Consider the following 19,681-nt stretch of genomic DNA (forward strand, 5'->3'; position numbering starts at 1 on the left):
TTGAATAACCGAAATAGTTGGTTAATCGGAATAACTGATTAAAAGATTAAATGTAATAATCGCCTTGTCTTACTATTTCAGTTTATTGAAAATAGCAGATTAATCCAAATAATCGGTCGTTACGATAAACCATTATTCCGATTAATCCCTGCAATCGATTATTTTCTTACAATCAACAGTCATTTTTCAAATTTAATAATTGCCCTACATACATTCTCATTTTCGACTACTATAAAGTTAATTCAGCAATTTCTACGACTAGCAGCAAAGTAGCTTTCCGAATTAGATCAGGCACCTCTCTGTACGTTTACCTTTCATTAGCTTTAACTTAGTTTTCTGGCACGTTCTTATTCGGTTTCTTACTTTAAAGAATATTGGTCACAAAAGAGAAAAGTAACATTTTCTATTGTACCTTGACACTATTACAAGCTCGTAGGGGTTAGCACTTGTCGTTTGTTTCAGAAACTGTAGATAGCATAATACTTTCACAACCGGAAACATTATTGTGACGTTGTACATTTCTGATATTTCTGAATGAAAGGTGTAACTCAGTGCAACTAAAGTATGCTTGTTATATCTCGAACAACGATTTTATGTAAGTGTCAGATAGACGCCTACAGTACATTTCCTGTGATACAACAGAAATTGTAAAAGTCTACAACACACAGTATAATAAATACTTGCGGTAGGAGTTTCTGATTACTTAAGATAAATGTGTTTATTAGTCTTAAAGATTTTTCACTTATTTATTATGGGTCAATATGAACGTGTTGGTCGTCCAAATTCGCTTTTGTTTCAAAAACAAGTAAAGTTTTTCTTTACTAATAACTTTCGAGATAAATTAATTTTGGTGACGGCCTTTCCGCAGTTTGAAAGTTAAACATCTTTTGCATCTAGAATGTGATCACTTTATATTTTATATACAAAGTTTTTTATGTTCATCTTGGTGTTTAACAAGGATGCGGTACTGCTTGTCTGTTCAACGTAAAATGTAACACAATCTGTACACTTAATTTCATATACACTAATTTTTTGTCAAATAGTAATTTTTTTGGAACATTTTTCTTTTGAAGGTTTGTCAGTTTACTATTTATTATATTTTCTTCTTATTTACAAATGCATTGTCGAACCAATCTTTCCGTTAAACGATTATATAAATTTCACGGTCGCGGGAAGGTTATTTTGCTCCTATCGCGTGTATACGTGTGTGTACTTGACGATTATTGATGAAAGAAAGAAAATATTTTATTAAGAAATCATTTGTGTGCTTTCAGTTGTGTTAGACGGGTGTGGTATTTATTCTGAGTTATTATTAAGTGTTTTTATACTCTCATTTTATGGAGAAGAAATTAAGATTAAGTTTTCATTTTACTGATCACGCAGACACTTTCGTGCGGGGATGTTAGCCCATGTTGGATATTTGATTTTTGAAACTGTGGTGAACGTGTATATTAAGCATTGTCAGTAGTGGCTATTAGAGAGGTTACTGAGTTTGAAAATTGTTTTGGAATTGAGAAAATATTTCTCCATTTGCAGCAGTAGTCGGTTGTTGTGTTAAGCCATAGCCAGAGCTCAGGACAAATTAATTAATAATTAATGGGCGTGTTGTAAATTAGGTAAGCTCTCATATTTGTTTTTATTATGTTATTATGCTAGATTAAGTGTGAGGGGGGAGGGTGACTTAACCAGTACTACAGCAGAAAAACAGAACCGGACTATGGTAGTGTCACCGTTGAAATTTTTGTTTATCATCCTTTCAGATTGGAGTTTTGGTTATTTATTTCTTAGCGCCGATTAGTTTAAATTATTTAGTGTCTTCTTAATTGTGTTAATCGATTGAATATATTTATAATGTTAATAAAATTTATACATTAATGTACAGGTCGACACAAATAGTGTGATTTGTTTCCGCCTATGGATGATTGTGAAAGAGAGGTGAGATAACATTCGGGCGCATAACAATTACTCCTGCTGGTTGTTGTTATTTGTGTGCTTTTATCGTTTTTACTATTGTTATGGTTTTACTCTTGTTATTGTTGTTATTAGATTAGATTACTCTTCGCAAATAGTTAAGGATGTGGGTTGTTCTAGTTTTAGGGAAATGCGAAGATTAGGCCAGGATAGGAAAGAGTGGAAGTGTGTCTCCAACCAGTCTTAGGACTGGTGATGATTGTTGTTATTACTGTTTGCTTTCCTAAATCCACACGAGCTGCAATGAGTTTATTATTTGTAATTATTTCAAAGCAGTCGACAATTTGGTTAGCAATTCATCTCGGTCCCTTCTCCATGTTTAGAGTAGACGTGCGAGAAATTTTCCTCATTCTGTCGTCCTTCTTCCGCATACATTCTTTGTTTCTCTTCCGCGCATAAACGTTGCTAACTGAAACCTCTTCCTATTCTTGTTAAGTTGTATATAGGTATTTCTACTTTCTCTTACATTTCTTTAATTATTCATAACTAATGAGTCTAAATTGGTTCTACTACTACTACATCTTGCCTAAATCATATTTGTTATTAATTAATTTTTTCTTTTAATTAAAAAACATTGTTTTCGATTAGTATAAATTAAAAGTTATTATTCTATTGAAGTTCTACCTAGAGGAATGTAAAAGGGTTAAAAAAAGCTGAAGTTTAAAAAATAACTAATTTCATCGCGTGAAATGTTTTCCATTTTCGTCAAGGTTTAAAAAAGAACAGTTCTTTAAATTAATGATGCTGCTAAATATTAATTTTGAGGTAAATCTCTCACTAAAAATGTTAAGGCTGGTGAATAGCCGTCGGGTTATTAAAATAATCCTAGATAGTTTACTGTGAGTGTTGAACACGTTCTCTTCTTTTAATGTTCTAGTGGCATAGGTACAGATAACAGGTTAGTGTTAGATGGTTGTGTGTATAATTTAGCATACATTCGCAATCCTTTTCTAATATAATGTAGCGACAGCATGAATTTGAATGTTTATATTTTATTTTTCCTTGAGGCTTTTCCAGAATCATACACCACCTCCAAGAAAATATATGACACATTGGGAACACGAATTATTACTTTTATTGTTCTGCAATATGCTTTTTTTTCATTTAGAGAGAAGCGAGTGTAATAATAAGTATCTTTTTATGTGATTTTTAATGCTGAACTTTATTTTCAGGCTATTGTGACGGAGCTATATTTTTGAGACTAGTAAAGTAAATATCTTTTAATATGATATAGCTATTTAGCCCTATGAGTTTATTTATGTTTTTTTCTGTGTAGTACTTTAACATTCACTTTTTTTACATGTGTATTAATAAAATATGATGTATGTAAAGAAAATGTTTAACAATTCTAGAACTGTCATGGCTTACATAGTTCGAAAGCTCTAAAAATCTAACATTTGCGCTCAGTTAAAAGAAAAGTTTTTCTTTACTCACTTACCATTTGTATTGTAGCTATACATATAAGGAGTTTTACGATATAGTAAAATGGGTTGTGGGTATTATCCAGGTTAAAATAAACTATTTATTGATTTATCGATATTAACTTTTCAAGCTATTTATCGCTTAATAGCAATCTTTCATCCACCTCTATTGAATTTCAAGATTTATACTTCTTGTATAAAAAATGTATATCTACCTAATATTTAAGAAATGGTCGACGAATTAATGTGCTCATAGCTTTTGACTAGTGTAAGAACTTTGTTAATTAATCAGATTTTTATGTACTACATTTAATACGAACAGTAAGTAAAGTATCTAGTAGGGAGGAGTTAAAAACACTCTTAAATAGAATGGAAGGAGTATTAACAGAAGAGTAAGGAATAAAAATAAAAAATACATATATGGTGGTATGTACGTGAGGTGAAAGGATTAGAACTAATATTAAAATTTGAGTTGAAAAAGTAGGGATTGATGATTTACAATATCTTTACACAGTCACAAAACTAAAAATAGAGCAGGGTTGATAGGCTTTAAAAAAATAAATATTAAGAAGATTCTAAAAAGTTTGTTAAAGCTATGCTTAGTGCACGGCTCTGTACAGGTGCTAAACGCGGACAGTAGACGCTTTTTGGTTTTAATAAGGACGGTGTATTAAAAAGCAGTTAAGACACCTTCTGATACATGAGATAGAAATATATTTTAAATTGGAGTAAGAGAAACAAGGAAAGACTTTAATTAGATTACTGTTGGCAAATATGATAGGATGCAGGATATTTTGGTGTTAGGGAAATGAGAAAATTGGTTCGTGACAAAATTAAGAAAACTACCCATTCAGATGATAATGATAACGATAATAAATAAACAGAGCTAATAAGAAAAGTAGGGGTAAATTGCAGGTAAAACGATCAAATGATATCCCTTTTATCCCTTGTCCCATCTAAATGAATTTAAATTAATAATTCTTTAGGGTAAAAGGGACAGTAAACGATGTGTAAATTTTTAATAAAAGCTTTTAGGAAGTATTTTACGGAGGCTTCTAACAATTCAAGACTGAGATTTTCATCATGTAAAAGCTGAACCAAATTGACTTAAACTTACCGAAACAATAAAGATGGGTAGTATGTACTGAAAGATTAGAGAGAAAATGGAATAATAGGCTCGTCCGTGAGCAACCGGCCAATCCTCTATACAAAAGTTCACTCCATCCAAGCCGGTTCCATTTAATTTGAGATCGTGGTGTACCAAAGTCTTGTAGATAAATATCGGGGAAGCGAGAATTATCGCAATTATCCAGATTACTAAAAGGATTACAGCTGCCCCAAACAATTGTAAGCTTTCCTTCGTTGGATAGACGATGACCTGAAACAATCAAACGGCAAAGCCTTAAACATACATATTTGCAGAATTCATTTACCGCAAGCGGAGGCAATTTTAACTTCATTTATATGCAAAAGGAGCGGCATTTAATAATTTATTTTATTTGCATAATACACGTCAGATATTCTCAACAATAACCATCCGTCATTTCAACATTATGGCTAAACACGAAAAGAAAGCAGCTGCACGGTCCATACACTTGCTTAATAAATTAACAATTTTAGCTTAGTTATTCGAAGTCAAATGGATTTTGTATTACAGGATAAATTAATAGCATAGCAGTAGGTTGATATTAAACAAAGCGAAATTATAAACTCATTAATTACAGCAGGCGAAATGAAAATACGTTCTGTGATAGTAACTATATTCAGTTGCTTATTAACGTGATGAATGAAGAAGAGGTGTAATATATTTATAGTTAAATTACACGTTTAGATTAAGGAGTGTTTAGACCAGTCGAACTTATTCAGGAAGTTGATATTTTGTCGGAACTATCTGTGGCAGTAAACACTGTAGGAATAAAGGGACGAAGAATAAATTGCCGTAAAGAGAGTGAAGCCTTTAGAGAGGGAATTGTAGTGTCCATACAGTGGTACCTACATTTTAATGACTGCGCCTCTATGTAGTACACGTACTCAATAGGTACTAGTAGCCAATAGAATTTAGGCACCTGCTATCTCACCGCTTCCCTGTTCTTAACTTCCTCACGGCTAGTCGATTTTCTAATTCTATATTCCTGTGTCTTACTGTATGAAAATAAATAAAAGTAAAACTAAAATACTGATATGCAAGGGAAGAAAAAGTAGGGAAAGGGCGAATATAAAGATAGTAGACGAAAAATTAGAATAAGTGGCTGATTTTAGATACCTAGGAAGTTAGATAAGTCAGGATGGAAGGAGTAGTAGGGATATAAAGCAGAGGATAACGCAGGGTCGTGTCGCCTTTAATAAAAAGAAGTCACTTCTATACTCGCGAACGGTTAATTTAGAAATTCGAAAAAGGTTGTTAAAGGTGTATGTTTGGAGCACGGCATTGTACGGGTGCGAAACATGGACAATGGGCGCGGCGGAAAAGTAAAGGTTAGAAGCGTTCGAAATATGGTGTTATAGGCGGGTGATGAGGATATCGTGGGTAGAAAAGGTTAGAATTGAAGAGGTATTGGAAAGAATAGGAGAACAGAGGACTCTATGGAAGTCAATAAAAAATAGGCCAGATAGGTTGGTAGGACACCTTCTCAGGCATGAAGGTCTAGTCAGAGACATATTAGAGGCAGAAACAGGAGGAGTAGGGGTAGACCTAGATTAGATTACTGTTCGCAAATAGTTAAGGATGTGGGCTGTTCTAGTTTTAGGGAAATGCGAAGTTTAGCTCAGGATAGGAAAGAGTGGAGGTACGTGTCCAACCAGTCTTAGGACTGGCGACCTTATGATGATGATTCCTATCTCTAATATCTGTGGAATACTTGAACAAACAACAGCAGTTTTGATCAAAACTATACCAAGTCTATTCCCACAATCAGTGGTTACAATCCGTCTCTATTCTGCGTACCCTAATTCGCATTCACTGCAGGTTTGGCGTATGTACATGAGTTTTTCATTGTCGTTTACGTTAACCAAATTGTCTGTGCTTTTGTTCGCTTGGTCTATACGCACATTTAAAACCTACCCTTTCTGAAAGACATTCTCACTACGACTACAAGAGTACAGCTAATACAATGTAAATAAATAATTATATGCTTCGTCAGTAAAAAGAGAACAGGTTAGAAGCGTTCGAAATGTGAAGCAGAAACAGGAGTTAAAAAGAGTAGAGGTAAACCTGCATTAGATTATTGTTCACAAATAGTTATGTATGTGGACGTTCTAGTTTTAGGGAAATGGGAAAATTACTTCAGGGTAGAAAAAAGTGGAGGCGCGTGTCCAATCATTCTTACGACTGACGACCTTAAACTGATGGTCAGTAAGAAAGTGACTGTATGTAAATTAAACCTGTAACAGACCCAAATGATAAACGAACATAATTGAATATATACAATTTACGAAAGCAACATGTGTTGTTTAATTGAATTGATATGCGGTAATAGAAGACGGTACGGTAGCTTTTATTCATCCCTCTCGGTCAATTACCCCAATTAGTACCCATGTTCAATGCCCCCACACTTAGCAAAACCGAAAAAGATGGTAAGCAAACGAGGCATCGAACAATACTTGCTTAATGCGAGGAAAACCAAAGTATAGTCCAACTAAATAATACTGTACTAATACAAAGACTTAATAACCAGGTTTATTAATTAATAGAAATTTTTCTAAACATGTTTCAAGAAATATATAAGTCAAATGAAACAACACACACATAACAATAGGCCCCATTTAAACATACACATAAAAAGGAGTCGCAAATGCAAATATCAAGATATAAAAGTAAAACGTTTTTTCGGTATAAATACCTGATATCTGTCAAGTGCGATGGCCGTTATCGATATGGTGGAAACAAAGATGCTAGTAGCTTGTAAGGCGCCTATCATCTTGCAGACGATAAAATGATTTCCCAGCGGCCAGTGTTTTGTTAATATCTCCATTAACGTCAGCGGCATTGTAATTGTACACAGCAGAAAATCCGATACTGCTAAATTGACTATGAACATGTTCCTGGGAGTTCTCATTGCGGGCTTTCTAACAACTGACACTATCTGAAACAGATATAGCAAACATGAAGAAACCCTTAAGCTAAATTTAATCAAACAAGCGCCAATTTTGCTGGTGTATACCATATATAGGTACAGTACCGGCGAATTGAGATTTCAAATGTTTATATCTAGGTAACCACTTAAAACAATGACTAGAAATATACGATATACCTAATCTGCCTACGCTTTTTGTTGTAAGCTGTAAGCATTTTGCAAACAGTACAGCAGAACAGGTGAATTGAAAACTGAACGGGGATATTCTATATATTATATGCAATAATTGAAGGAAAACATCGTCTTTTGAAAAATACGCTGAAGTATAAGGAAATTTGTACATGGAGAAAACTAAATTTTTATGACAACGCAAAAATTACAATTTTCGATTGTAAATGACTGAATTTGCAGTAGAAATAGTAGAATTTATTAGGTAACTTGTAATAATCTCAATTTTGACATGTTTTTTTAAAAATTATTTCAAGTTTCTTAATTATTACAATTTAATTTGTAATATAAATTAAAATACTTAGTAAATTTATTTCTGCTGGGATTTTATGTTTACAAATTCGGGTCCAAATTGTAATTTTTTACTATTTTATCGCTTTAATATTTAGGTAAATTTTCCTTTTTCTTTTTCTCCGCGTACATTATAAATATCTTCAGCTATCTTTTCATATCAATAATAAAGCAAGTTCAGTAAATGCAATTTAAAGATTTTGAGAATTCAGTTTTTAGAAAAGCAGGTAATATTTTCAAATAGACTCATAAAAAATGAAACATCTAAAATAATAGACTTGCTTACAGTAACTGCACAGAAGGTAATGTAAAACTGAAAAACAGGCAAAAATAGTGGAAATGTTAGGTAATGGCTTTTCACTTCATACAGCATTTAACTACTTCAGAGAAGCCTTTTAGGTGATGCTTCGTGATAGAATCTTAGAAACGTCAAACCGTTTGAGATATCAGTTTATTAATTTAATCAAACTGAAAATTGATTAGTTTAGGCAAACATGTTGCAGACAACATGACTGCTCACGTTCTGTAACGTTGTTACATCTTGTCTAAACAACGAGCACAATACAGAATATTAATTTGAAATTTAATTACATTTTTCTATCTACTTTTGTATTTTAAGCCAGAAAAGCATTCATTACCTACATTAATTTAATCATCATTACGGTGGAGATCTATAAACTCCATCCCTCTAAAACAGTTTCGCCCTTATTCGAGATGTATTTCAAAGAGCAGATAGCATTTTCTTTCTTTCAAAAATAGCTATCTGGAATTACTTTATTATTTCTTATTTACTTTCACTACCTGCAGTGCTTGATACTCTTTCATATTGATTTCTCTTTCATGAAATGTTGAACCCATAAATAAGAGACGTCCATCATTTTAAGTATTTAATGGATGTGTTTGTTGTTTTGTGCTTACACGTAGTTTGCTTTTCAAATATTACGTTAACCATCCTTATGTTTTAAATATGAAATATTTAACTTAACCAATTAAACTGGCCAACTGCACCATTGGACAGTACGCCATGTAAAGAAATTCGCTAGTAATTGTGATTACTACACCCTTGCTTTTTTATTTTTTCGCTCCACCAACATTAACATGATCAAGAGTAACAGTTTTTGTTTTAACCGAGTTCAAAAAAGTAAAGAAATTGTCAGTTAAATGCAGATTGGAAATGTTATGAAGCAATCGTTTAAAGCAGAAAAGAAATAAAAAAACTTAGAGCACTGTAGAAAATTATAAATAATTAATATTTTTTATCAGTGAATACGTCTAGGAGAAAATTATTTTTATTTTATTAGTGAATGGTAAGATTAATAGAATTGCGATTGATAAAATATTAAGTATCCCACTAATGTAGTAATAATTAAAAGAATGGATAAAGCGTGGATATTATTTTTATTTTATTAGTGGCCGATTTTAGATATCTAGGAAGTCAGATAAGTCAGGACGGAAGGTGTAAAAGGTGATATAAAGCAGAGAATAGCACAGGGTAGAGTCGCCTTCAATAAAAAGAAGCTACTTCTATGCTCGCGAACGGTTAATTTAGAAAGTCGAAAAAGGTTGTTAAAGATGTATGTTTGGAGCACGGTGCTGTACGGATGCGAAACATGGACAGTGGGCGCGGTGGAAAAGAAAAGGTTAGAAGCGTTCGAAATGTGGTGTTACAGGCGAATGATGAGGATACCGCGGATAGAGACGGTTAGAAATGAAGAGGTATTAGAAAGAGTAAGAGAACAGAGGACTCTATAGAAATCAATAAGAAATAGGCGAGATAGGTTAGTAGGACACCTTCTCAGGAATGAAGGTCTATTCAGAGACATATTAGAGGTAGAAATGGGAGTTAGGAGAGATAGAGGGATTGGATTACTGTTCGCAAATAGTTAAGGGTATGTGTGGAGCTGCGTATCAGTCTTAAGACTGACAGATCTTATGATAATAAGTGCTCCAAAGTTTTTTAGATTCGATTTTATTAGATGTTTTTAATAATAATAGCACAATAATTTAATGAAAACATTACCTTCTTAAATTGACTAGCAAATAACATTATTTGTAATATTATTTTGAATCATCTTTTGAACCTGACTCCTTGAACCTGCAGGTGATAATACATTTAATACTGTAATCAACAGTAGCAAACCAATACTTGAGATAATTACTTAAATATCAACGTAAATGACTTTTACTGTTTTATTAAACAAAACTCGATAGTGTCTTCATTAGGTAGTCCATCAAAGCCAATCAACTTACCACCAGTGTATTCCCTAAAGCTCCAACACAAATTAGAGTGCAATACATAATGATGAGGATGGTGTACGCAGGCTCATCGACTGCTCTATTTTCTACATATCTCGATATCAGTTTAGGATCAACGTTATTGCTTTTCGCCAATATTTCATTCTCGCTCATATTCAATGTAATTGACAGTTCCATATTTTTGATCCAAGGCGAGGACAATCAAGAAAAGTAGATAATACTATCCATAACTTTTGTTCTTCATGACGCGATCTGAAACAAAAATAAGGGATGTTGTATACGCTAGTTTCGAGTAATTATAAATATTTTAGTCATTATTTTAATTGGAAATGGAAAACAATGAAAGCCGTAAATGTGTAAGAAATTGGTAGGTACGTTTATAAAAGCCATGAATAAATATTGAAATTTCTTAGGTTAGGAGTTTTTAGATTGTTCCCTATAAAAGAAATAAGAATTGTTACAACGTAAGGGTCAGGTTTTGACAGTAAAGGTAGAAATCCTAATCTTTCCATTTATATTGTAATGTGTAGTAAATGGCTCGTATAAATCTAGATACTTATTTGTCTTCCCTTAAGGAGAGTTATCATATAAGGCACGTCAAGTGAATAATAAAAAAGTCGCTAACAACACTTTTTAACTTCAAAATCCAGACTCTAATCTGTAAAGCACAAAACGATACCAAAGAAAAATAAATTTGAACAAAAAAAAACTATCTGGTAACTATTTCTTTTAGAAATTGTGAATTCCACCTCAAATGCCAATTTAAGTTATTTTTTTTCGAAAATAAATGTGCGATTTTCTGCATCATCACGTTCCCCATTCTTTACAATTTCATTGTGTCAGTGTCGATTGGAAGTTTAAACGCCATTTCAGAAAATTGAATAAAACCGATAAATCGGAAGATTGATATAAAGCAGAACGCTATAAATCGATACGTTCATTCCATTTATCTCGGTAAATTTTATTACTGTCTAATTCTTATTAAGAAGAACAAGGTAGACGAATATTTATGGTAGAATGAATGAAAAATGTCTCCATTTGTTCTGGCGACAGGAACAGGACAACCAGGAGTACTATCTAATTTAAGAGGGCTTATTCGACGACCAAATACGAGGGTGGATTGATAAGTTTCCGGCCTAACCAAGAGATGACGCCACTAGGCCTACCTTGAGGTGACATTCTATAGTACCATCCTTGGATAGCTTGTAGCTATAGTTTCAGCCCGATCTCCTTGCTAGTGTAGGTTTGACAGCACGCTGAACAAGACGCCTCTGTGGTTTTCGTAAAAATGGAAAAGCAGGAAAATCGTGCTGTCATCAAATACTTTTATTTGAAGGGGTTAACGCCGAAGGAAATTAAAAAAGAGATGGACTCAACACTGGGGACATCCTCCCCGTCATATTCAACCGTTAAGCAGTGGGTTTCCGAGTTTAAAAAGGGTCGTGTGAGCACCTCTGATGGGCCTCGCTCAGGACGCCCCGTTGAGGTCACAACTCCAGATATGATCGAAAAAATTCATCAAATAGTGCTGGGAGACCGCAGATTGAAAGTGCGTGAGATAGCTGAGACCTGTAAGATGTCATATGAACGTGTGCAACATATTTTGCACCAACATTTGCATATGGAAAAGCTCTGTGCAAGATGGGTGCCGCGTTTGCTAACAGTCGACCAAAAATTGATTCGAAAAAACATTTCTACCGCAAATTTGTCATTGTATAAGCGTAATCCAAGCGAATTTTTGCGTCGATTCGTAACCGTTGACGAAACGTGGGTCCACCACTACACTCCTGAAACCAAAGAACAGTCTAAACAGTGGATTGGACCAGGGGAACCAACTCCAAAGAAGGCAAAAACAATTTTTTCGGCGAACAAGGTTATGGCTACTGTTTTTTGGGATGCAAGAGGTATTATATACATTGATTACCTTGCAAAGGGTAATACTATCACTGGTCAATACTACGCAGACTTATTGCAACGTTTGAGCCACGAGGTGAAAATTAAACGACCTCATCTGGCGAAGAAAAAAATCTTGTTTCATCACGATAACGCACCAGCGCACACGTCAATCGTTGCGACGGCTAAAATCAACGATCTAAAGTTTGAATTGATGCCGCACCCTCCTTACTCTCCAGACCTAGCCCCGAGTGACTATTTTCTGTTCCCTAATCTCAAAAAATGGCTTGGCGGTAAGAGATTTGCGGACAATGAAGAAGTAATCGAAGCTGTAAATGGTTATTTTGAGGAGCTTGACGAATCAGTCTATAGAGATGGCATTAATAGACTGGAACACCGCTATGAGAAATGTATCAGCCTTGGAGGAGATTATGTTGAGAAATAAAAAAAAAAAATTTTTAAAAACTTGTTTTTCTTGGTCAGGCCGGAAACTTATCAATCCACCCTCGTACAATACCGAAAAGCCATTTAAACACCCTGCCTGATGGCATTAACAAATTTCAGTTGAGCTCCACAAGCTTTTATTTATTATACTCTTATCGTAAATCAATTTTGGAAAATATTTTGATTGTAATCTTCCCAACAAATGTTTCTATTGTATTTTCATTAATCTACAATAAATTATTTTTCCACCCGATTTCCGATAAGGAGACCTTGTTCTTCTGACGTATTTCAGTATATTTTTTCTACTGATTGAATTTTGATAACTGAATCATTTTTACCAAAGTAAGGCACCAGGTGTGCGAAAAATATCAATATGCTGAACGTTGTAAGCCATAATAATAATGAAATATATCACTCTATACTTTTTGGCAATTTCGAGGTCATTTCAGAAAATTGAATGAAACGGATAAATCGGAAGATTGGTATACAACATAACAGCGTAAATCTTCACGTTTGGGGGGATCAAAGTAAAGGATTCGATGACAGGGTTTGAATACATGTATAAATGAAGTAAGAACAGAAAGCGAATAATGTTATTTGCTAAACATGAGATATAAAGCTCCGAAAACCCACAACTCCACACTGGAAAACTGAGTATTCATTGTAATCGTTATTTACCGGACACCTAGTATACAACAGTTCCACACATTTAACAGAAAGACACAAATGTAAATGTGTGTTGCGTTCTAGTTTTCGGGCTTTTTGGCCGATGTCGTTGGAAAGTACTTCCTAACGTTCCGTTTGTAGATGTGACATCATTCTCTAGGTTGGCATGGTAGTTTTCTCGAAGATGCCTCGCAAATCGCTCAGTGGTGATTCAGATTCACCACCAAAAAAACTACACCACCCTTAAACCATCGAAGGGAAATGACAAACACATCATACTAAGCGGGCGATATACAAAACACAGTCAGCAAATTGTATATATTTATTAATAAAAAAAGAAAAGGAACGATGAATTGTAATATCAATATACATAAGAAGGGTCAGAAAAATGAGGGAAAATGTTTTTATTAATAATTTGGGTCACTATAACCGGATATGATTTCTTGTGAATCAGTTATAATATACGATATGTCATTTTAAACGGAGTCATTATATCCAAACTTTCCTATAGAGAATTCAATACGAAAACCAAATTTAACACTGCAATATATATATGAAATATAAGAGGTTGGTCAATATAGGCGAAGTTATAATAAACGAATTCCACTGTAAGTGCATTATTAAGACGAAATAAAGTATTGACGATGTCGTGTATGCGTTGCGTGCAGTCCGTCTAATTCTGATATTTGTGTGTGCGCCTTTAGATAGATGTTGTGGTAAGTGTGTGCTATAGCATCAGACGAATCGATTAAGGTCATTCTAAAATCAAAGACTAGATGGTCAATTTTCGAGTTGTTCTTTAGTAAAATATAAAGACGATTCCCTGTTTGCGTTTGAGTTTGAGAAGAACTAAAAGTAAAAAATTATAACCAAGAGGTAATAAGAAAGCACCAGAGCAAACATTCAATGCTAGACAGGGAATAGTACTAATTCGTTTTTGTATGATCCAATAAAGCCACAAATTTACGTTCGTCGTCTTAACTATAAGACGAGCTAAAAAAAAAAGAAATTATTTGGTTGAGTCGTCGGAATACATTAAAAAACTCATCTAGAAAAGTCGTTCCCCCAAGAAATAGCTTCATTCATCGTAGAGTATAAGTGTTTCCATTTTCATTCATTATGCTACTAAAAATAAATAAAAATGGACGTGTCTGGCGTTGATAATGCCCACGTAAGAAGTGGGTGAAGTATTTGTCCGCTTGTAATAGTTTGTTGTTGCATATAGAGGCAAGTCTCCTCGTTGTTAGTGCATTATGTTTTGCATTTGTTATTTTACCTTTTACAGTCAGCCTTTAATGTTAATTTAATTCGTGTTGGTGTATTTCTGTTGTACCGGTTAATGGTCCGTCGATCAAACCATATATACTTCGATGTGACCTTCAGTTTGACCGACGCAAAGTAGAAAAGAACAGCACTAGGCCAGAAAAGAAAGGAGATAACTCTCGGTCAAACTCTTAACCGGCGAGGAGCGTATGATCTGTACAGTACTGCACGGAAAAACTGCCCATTTTATCCACTAAAATTGCATTGCTCAAATGTGCCGTTATTGGTACCATTTACTACTGAAAGTATCAACGAGATGATTATTTATATTTGAAGACATATTAAAGGCTTTAACGCTTGTTTTCGACTCGCACTACTATTCATGATTGAACAAAACTTTTGGCAAGTACTGTATGAAAAAGTATGTTTAATGAACAAGATTGGAGAGTGTAATGAGCTTTTTTCTCTCTACTTACAATTTTGCCAGCGCGCATCCAAGACATTGAAAGGGGCACATCGCTAAAGAAAGTAAATGAAGTATAGATACCTACGTAACTACATACAATGGAATAGTGTTACCTAACATATTCCACCCCACATTTTACCCCTAATGTTTCTCTGTTATTCATTTTACATAACCGACTTTATCCCGACCTACGCGTTTTTTTAACATTTTCTTAGATTCCTTTTAATGGTTTTTCTAACCGAGTGTTTTTATGACTGAGCTGGTTAATGCATCTTTGATGACGGCCTCCGGATAAGATTAGAGTCTTTTCCATTTGGTATTCTGCGATACATGAAAAGCTTTTAAGAAGCTGTTGCCCTCGGTAAGAAAGCTAATGAGGAGACTTCCATTGAGATAAATTAAAATTAGGGGATTATTTTGCGAGCAAAATCCTGTCCACGTCTTTCCAAAGGAAACTCATTTTACTGATGAAAACTTTGTCCATTTCCTCTGAGTTGTTGTTGTTGTTGAAGGCTTGTAAGTGCAAGTATTCCTGGGATTAGTTCATTAACAGGTCAAGAGGACAAAATGAACTTTTACCGTTACCCTTTTAGTTGATGAAATTCTAAACAAGGTTGCAACTGAAAATGGACATGATCATAAGACACGACATACCTACATGTATATACATAGTAAGTTTTTAAAATATATGTATGTAAACAGCCCTAGACAACAAAGGCAATTAACTGATGCATCTGGCTCATCTAAAAGTTCATTACTTTAAGTTGCATTTTCATACCATGTAAAAAGGTATCTGTACATAAACAGACTCGATCATGAAAATGATACTTGCCAAATTTCTTTCATGTTCATTATTCTCGTTTACGATCTTATTAAGATATTCCATTATTAATATACTTATATAATAATTTTACATAAAATACTGCCAAGTTTTTAATCCAGTAGGTAACTATATTTAAGTATTTAACCTTTCTGTTTTGTCTGCCTTGATATGATATTATTTGTTATTTTATACAGGTTCTAGATTTTACCTGCAGCTTAGCTCGCGTTGATGCCCTAAATACGTGTCAAAGATCATCGATGACCACATAAAATTAATTTTTCTATCCTTCAGGAACAGTATTTTTGCTTCTGGATAAAAAGCACCCTATGTTCTTTTCTGTACCCCTGACGATGTGTCTACAAAATTTCATAATCGATTGAGTAGTTAAACCGTGAAATCGAACACATAAAACAATTTTTTTTTGTATCCCTTAAGAACAATATTTTTCTGGATAAAAGGTATCCATCCTACGTGCTTTTCTGCACTCCTGACAATATGTGTACAAAACTTGATGATAATCGGTTGAGTAGTTAAGGCGTGAAAAGCCGACAAATAAACGAACAAATAAACCCACATTCGCATTTATAACATTAGTTAGGATTAGTTAGGATGTTACGATGTAATTCGTTACATTTAGTCCAGTAAATAATAAGCCTCATATAGTGAAGAATAAAGTAATTATAAAATTTACTACGTATATTAAAGTGACTTAATTTTTGAATTAATTTTTCACCATTACAGATTACCTCAAATTAATGAGGAAAAACTATTGCTACTGTCACGCCTTCGTCTGGAATGGTCTGAAGGTGACAACAACAACAACAACTACGACGACGATGATGCTTATGTCGGTCACAAAATCGTCAAACCAATGTACGTACAATTATTATTAACAATTTTTCCTTATTAATTTAAGATTATTTATAGTGCTCGAGATAAAAATGTTCAGTCTCTCAGAGTCTCTGAAAGCGAGACTCGAGTCTCCGTCTCTCACCGAGTCTCTCTGGTGTCGCTGAGAGAGACTCTCAAAAAACTGTTTAGCGTCTCTGAACGAGAGACTCGAGTCGCTCATAGAGAGATCGTCACTTCGAATCCAGTCTCTGAACGAGAGACTCGAATCTCTCAATAAGTGGTGCCTGGATAGACATGATTAAAATTTTCAACATATTTCAGAGATCCCAGTTTTTCTACGAGAGACTCGAGTCTCTCAATTTTTCGGTTTTATTCATTCAGTCTCTCTGTGAGAGACTCGAATCTCTGAATTAATAATTTTATCATCCGAGTCTCTCATACAGAGACTGTGAGAGATCAATAAAAACACCTAAGCAAAAACTGCGAGACTGGAGAGAGACTGTTTAGGGTGGTAAAAATTAATTCGCTTTAATATACTGAAAAACCTCTACAAAAAATTGTTCCAAAATGTCTCATTTACTACGTATATGTAATATTTACGAGTAAATGGCAAGAGCTAACACACATAGTCAAAAGTAAGACAGTCTTTTGGCCTTCGTCTTAATTATGTTATTGCGAAACCGATTTTTTTTCGCGTAACTTCAAATTTATTTTTACCATTACGAAATTTTGACTCTCAGTTATATATCGTTATTCTTCAAGGAGAAAATCGCAAAATTGAATATTGTTTTCTCTTTTGATTTCAATCGGCCGAATTAGTTAAGTTTGAAGCACCTAGTCACAAAAGAATTACATTTTTAGCACATTCAAAAAATGATAAATTTAGATTCCAGGGCCGTTTTGAAACATTGTAGTAGTAGCTTGAAAATTGTCTTAATGCACATGAAGAAAATTTACAGCAATTACTCCTAAGGTTGCAATTACATTAAGAGCGATAAAATTTTTATGGTTAGAAGTGTCATTGCGATGCGATAGGTATTAAGTTAACGATTTCTTTTTGTTACCTACATTTAAGGAAATCGTCTACTGTTAATTCCTACAAAATAGGGGATAAATTTCTTTTGTTAATTTCGAATTTATAGAACTTGAGACGTTGATAAAAAGAATGTTAAAAGATTCTGAGTGGTAAACAGGAACAGGAAGAGGAACAGGAAATCAACAACGACGAATTCGGCAAAACGCCTCCAAAGAGAACTTTAAAGCTAAGGTTCGATGTTTGGGTGCAAGCTAAGGAGAAACATGTTTCATTTCCTATCTAAATCGATTCATTATGTGTCACTCACAAAGACGGAAGTAAATCGCGAAATATGGCTTCAGAAACAGGTTGATAGGAAAATTCAATTAATCGGTCTCCTTCTATAACAGAAATCCATTAGTATTTTCCAGTATTTAAACGCAGGAGGGACTCGTGGCTGTATTACTGAAAAGGTTAGAGAAAGGACGCCTATTTTAAAATCAGTTAACAGTTTTTTTATAATTTACAACTCAAAATAAGATTTATTTAAAATTGATCACTACTACGTGGCATCATATTATTATCTGAGTAACTGTGACGAACAGTTTTGTGTCTTTTTTCTCCTGTTAATTGTCTCTACATGTTTCTTTATCATGAATTGCTTGATAACAATTTTCTAATAATTTCGCATAAATAATCTGAAAGAAACGCATTAAAAAGTATTATAGGGAAAAAGATAAAATTATCTCGTAATTCTTTCTTATTTCTGCTGTTTTATGCATATATACACACCAATTGTGTTTTGGAATTATATTGTAGCGAGCACGAGCGTGTTTGTGTGCAATCGGGCATACGTGTGTGAGAGCGGATTATCGATTCGCCGACTAACCGCGGGCGCCTTTCTTATCGTATCTGTAAACGTGTGTTTCGTACCTGCGTTCCGGGAAAGAAATTAAACAGTTCAAAGAAAGCGAAACTTTTCCGGGCGGCTCGAGAAAGTTCCCGAAAGAGATCAAAGAGTATTTAAAGGAAGAGACGATCGCCAACAAGAGTAATAGAAGTGAAATAAATAGAACAGTGAATAGTAACAGTAGTGTAAATAAATAGAATAATTACCAAAGTTTAGTAATAATTTAATAGTGTTTTTAAGTTCAACAATAATTAGAGTAAATAAATACTTTTCTTCTTAAAAGTTAATTTGTTAAACCCACGAACATTACAATATTATCCGATTCTAGAATCAAGTATTCTTTCGTTGTTTCCTTTACAATTTTTAGAATTTTCTGAAACGCTGTTCCTGCAACAGTCCTTTTGCGTTAACCTTTATCATCCTGCTAATCGTCGTTGTTGGCTCAGCAGTTCTGTTCTCTTTGTGAATTGTTAGAGCTGAAAGAATGTTGTACCGATTAGATTTCCTTTTCTATTATATTCTAGCCATTTTTTTATAATAGACCAGGGGCCCATAACAGAAGAATGGATGCCATTTGTTACCGCCTACCGATTAGATCGTTAGTAGTTTCTTAGTTTTTAAGGTCATTTTCAAATATTCCTGGGTGGTACTAAGTATAAAAGCTCTATTTTGCAATTGTAAAACAATTAAGGCTCTAAATAATTTCCTAATAACGTCTGTGACCTATCATCATCGTCATAAAGTCTTCAGTCCAAAACTGTCTGGACAATTACCTTCACGTCTTTCTATAGGTATCTTCAACCATCTTCGTATTTCTCAAAAAATAGAGCAGCCTTAATTTCTAATTGCGCTGTTTACACCTATTTCTTCTTGCAATATGTTACTAATTAGCCCTTCTTGTCAGAGAAGGTGATGTTTTGTAAACCTACCGCGTATATTTCTGAGACTTCAACAACGTCCTTTGTTTTTCTACTATTCTTAAGACCTCATTTCTAACATATACAAGATGTTTCTGAAATAAGTAACAAACCTACAGGACGCGATAGGACACTATAAAAGAAGAAGAAAAATTAAGTATGTGCTTATTGACCCGAAAGTCCATCATGTTC

At 34.0% G+C, this 19,681-nt stretch overlaps 1 protein-coding gene and 1 long non-coding RNA gene across 2 annotated transcripts in view; one reads left to right on the plus strand and one right to left on the minus strand.

Moving 5' to 3' along the window:
- Positions 1-19,681, minus strand: part of LOC108742015 (neuropeptide F receptor) — a 59,304-nt gene that overhangs the window by 25,775 nt on the left and 13,848 nt on the right. The window contains exons 2-4 of the mRNA XM_018477018.2: positions 10,235-10,492; positions 7,232-7,474; positions 4,510-4,770 (exon numbers count right to left, since the gene is read on the minus strand). Coding sequence (XP_018332520.1) covers positions 4,510-4,770; positions 7,232-7,474; positions 10,235-10,417 — 687 coding nt within the window. The 5' untranslated portion in view covers positions 10,418-10,492. The remainder of the gene's footprint in view (positions 1-4,509; positions 4,771-7,231; positions 7,475-10,234; positions 10,493-19,681) is intronic.
- The window catches only part of LOC108742021, a 57,043-nt gene continuing 53,903 nt past the window's right edge, over positions 16,542-19,681 (plus strand). The window contains exon 1 of the long non-coding RNA XR_001938607.2: positions 16,542-16,668. This is a non-coding gene — a long non-coding RNA (uncharacterized LOC108742021). The remainder of the gene's footprint in view (positions 16,669-19,681) is intronic.

This window comes from Agrilus planipennis, unplaced genomic scaffold, assembly GCF_000699045.2.
Source record: "Agrilus planipennis isolate EAB-ADULT unplaced genomic scaffold, Apla_2.0 scaffold303, whole genome shotgun sequence".
In the NCBI taxonomy this organism is placed as follows: Eukaryota; Metazoa; Arthropoda; class Insecta; order Coleoptera; family Buprestidae; genus Agrilus; species Agrilus planipennis.